This window comes from Volvox carteri, assembly GCF_000143455.1.
Source record: "Volvox carteri f. nagariensis unplaced genomic scaffold VOLCAscaffold_130, whole genome shotgun sequence".
Taxonomy (NCBI): Eukaryota; Viridiplantae; Chlorophyta; class Chlorophyceae; order Chlamydomonadales; family Volvocaceae; genus Volvox; species Volvox carteri.
Window position 1 is genome coordinate 108,993 of NW_003307673.1, and position 2,087 is coordinate 111,079.

Sequence of the window (2,087 nt, forward strand, 5' to 3'; positions counted from 1 at the left end):
GCATATGTGATCTGCAAGCATATGCGCTCTGCAAGCATATGGGATGTGCAAGCGTATGCGATGTGCAAGCATATGCGATGTGCAAGCATATGCGCTCTGCAAGCATATGCGATGTGCAAGCATATGCGATGTGCAAGCATATGCAATCTGCAAGCATATGCGCTCTGCAAGCATATGGGATGTGCAAGCGTATGCGATCTGCAAGCATATGCGATGTGCAAGCATATGCGATGTGCAAGCATATGCGCTCTGCAAGCAGATGCGATGTGCAAGCATATGCGCTCTGCAAGCATATGCGATGTGCAAGCATATGCGCTCTGCAAGCATATGCGATCTGCAAGCATATGCGATGTGCAAGCATATGTGCTCTGCAAGCATATGTGATCCGCAGGCATATGCGATCTGCAAGCATATGCGGTATGCAAGCAATGCAGTATGCAAACATATGCGATCTGCAAGCAAATGCGATCTGCAAGCATATGCGATCTGCAAGCATATGCGGTATGCAAGCAATGCAGTATGCAAACATATGCGATCTGCAAGCAAATGCGATCTGCAAGCATATGCGATCTGCAAGCATATGCGATCTGCAAGCATATGCGATCTGCAAGCATTTGGGATGTGCAAGCATATGCGATCTGCAAGCATATGCGATCTGCAAGCATATGCGATCTGCAAGTGTATGCGCTCTGCAAGCATATGGGATGTGCAAGCGCATGCGATCTGCAAGCATATGCGATGTGCAAGCATATGCGCTCTGCAAGCATATGCGCTCTGCAAGCATATGCGATCTGCAAGCATATGCGATCTGCAATCAGATGCGATCTGCAAGCATATTATGTGATGTGCAAGCATATACGATCTACAAGCATATGCGATGTGCAAGCATATGCAGACCGGACCCGAACGAGAGCTACGGCACCCTCGGGACCGCAGGGACCGCGCCTCGTCACCGTAGCTTCTCGTAGCGCAGCGAAGAGCGAAGCGGAGGGAAGGCATCTCTGAATCGCGTCCGTGACCGGCTCGCGTCCGGGGCTCGTTGGAAAGTCGCGCTCGATTGGATGGTTCCGGAGCTTTGCGTTTTCGTTAGCGCGCGCCCTCTTCACAATCAGAGGTCGCGGGTTCGAGTCGCACTCCGCGAGTTTCGAGTTGCACACCGAAACGCGAGGATGCGAGGACGACAGGTCGCGGGTTCGAATCACGGGTCGCACACGAGTTGCAGGCGAGGATGCTAGGACACGAGGACACCAGGACGTGAGGACGCGAGGATGCAAGGGCACATGGACGCGTGAGCGTGTGGGCATGTGGGTGCATGGGACGGTGGCACCGTGGATGTAGCCACACGTGGATGTAGCATGGACGCGTGGACGCGGGACATGAGGATGTAACATGGGCGTGTGCATGAAGCTTGGACGCGTGCATGTGTACCGTGAACATGTGGGCGGGGACACACGGATACTGGGCCGTCAGGCCATGGGGACGACTGGGCACGGTGGTGGGTAACGAACAACAGACGCGCGTAGTTGTGTTGTTTGACATGAACTTGCAAGGTTAAACGTTTATCACAAAATATCAGGATAACCGGGGACGCCTGGGCGTGGCTGTGGGTAGTTCCACGTAGTTCCACTGTGGGACAGGACTTGCAGTGGAAAACTAGACTACAATGGCTCCGCCACGAAATGACGTGAAGTCGCGCACACCGCAACGTTCCCCGGGATAAATTCAGTCGCAGAAATTCTATAGAATCATACGGATTCAGAATACATTCTATCAACCAGTGATGCTGCGCAGCACAGTTATTGTATAGAAGTAATGTGTGCCATTGGCCCTCGAGTGCATTTATTAATTCTGTCAAACGGATCCAGGATAAAATTTATCATACGGATTCAGGATACAATTCTACCAAACAGCGGTACTGCGCAACATACATCCATATTGTATCGATGTACTGTGTTCCATTGGCCCTCAACTGCATTTCTTGAGGATAGGAGGATAACCTGTCGCGACATCAGTCTGACCGGCCATTTCTATGGACAATTCTGGTTCCGGTAAGGAGTCCTGGTTGGGACTGGTGCCCGTGATGTTGC

General features: G+C 51.9%; 2 protein-coding genes across 2 annotated transcripts in view; both read left to right on the forward strand.

The window, feature by feature from the left end:
* Positions 1-638: 638 nt before the first annotated feature.
* On the forward strand, positions 639-839 carry VOLCADRAFT_48545 (uncharacterized protein; the record flags this gene model as incomplete). The annotated part of the gene is made up of 1 exon (XM_002959164.1): positions 639-839. A coding segment is annotated over one exon (201 nt), but the record flags the coding sequence as incomplete, so codon positions are not given.
* A 1,190-nt stretch (positions 840-2,029) lies between these two features.
* The window catches only part of VOLCADRAFT_100614 (uncharacterized protein), a gene marked incomplete at both ends in the record, with an annotated part of 27,133 nt that continues 27,075 nt past the window's right edge, over positions 2,030-2,087 (forward strand). Inside the window, one exon of the mRNA XM_002959165.1 lies at positions 2,030-2,048. Within this exon, the coding sequence (XP_002959211.1) occupies positions 2,030-2,048 (19 nt within the window). The remainder of the gene's footprint in view (positions 2,049-2,087) is intronic.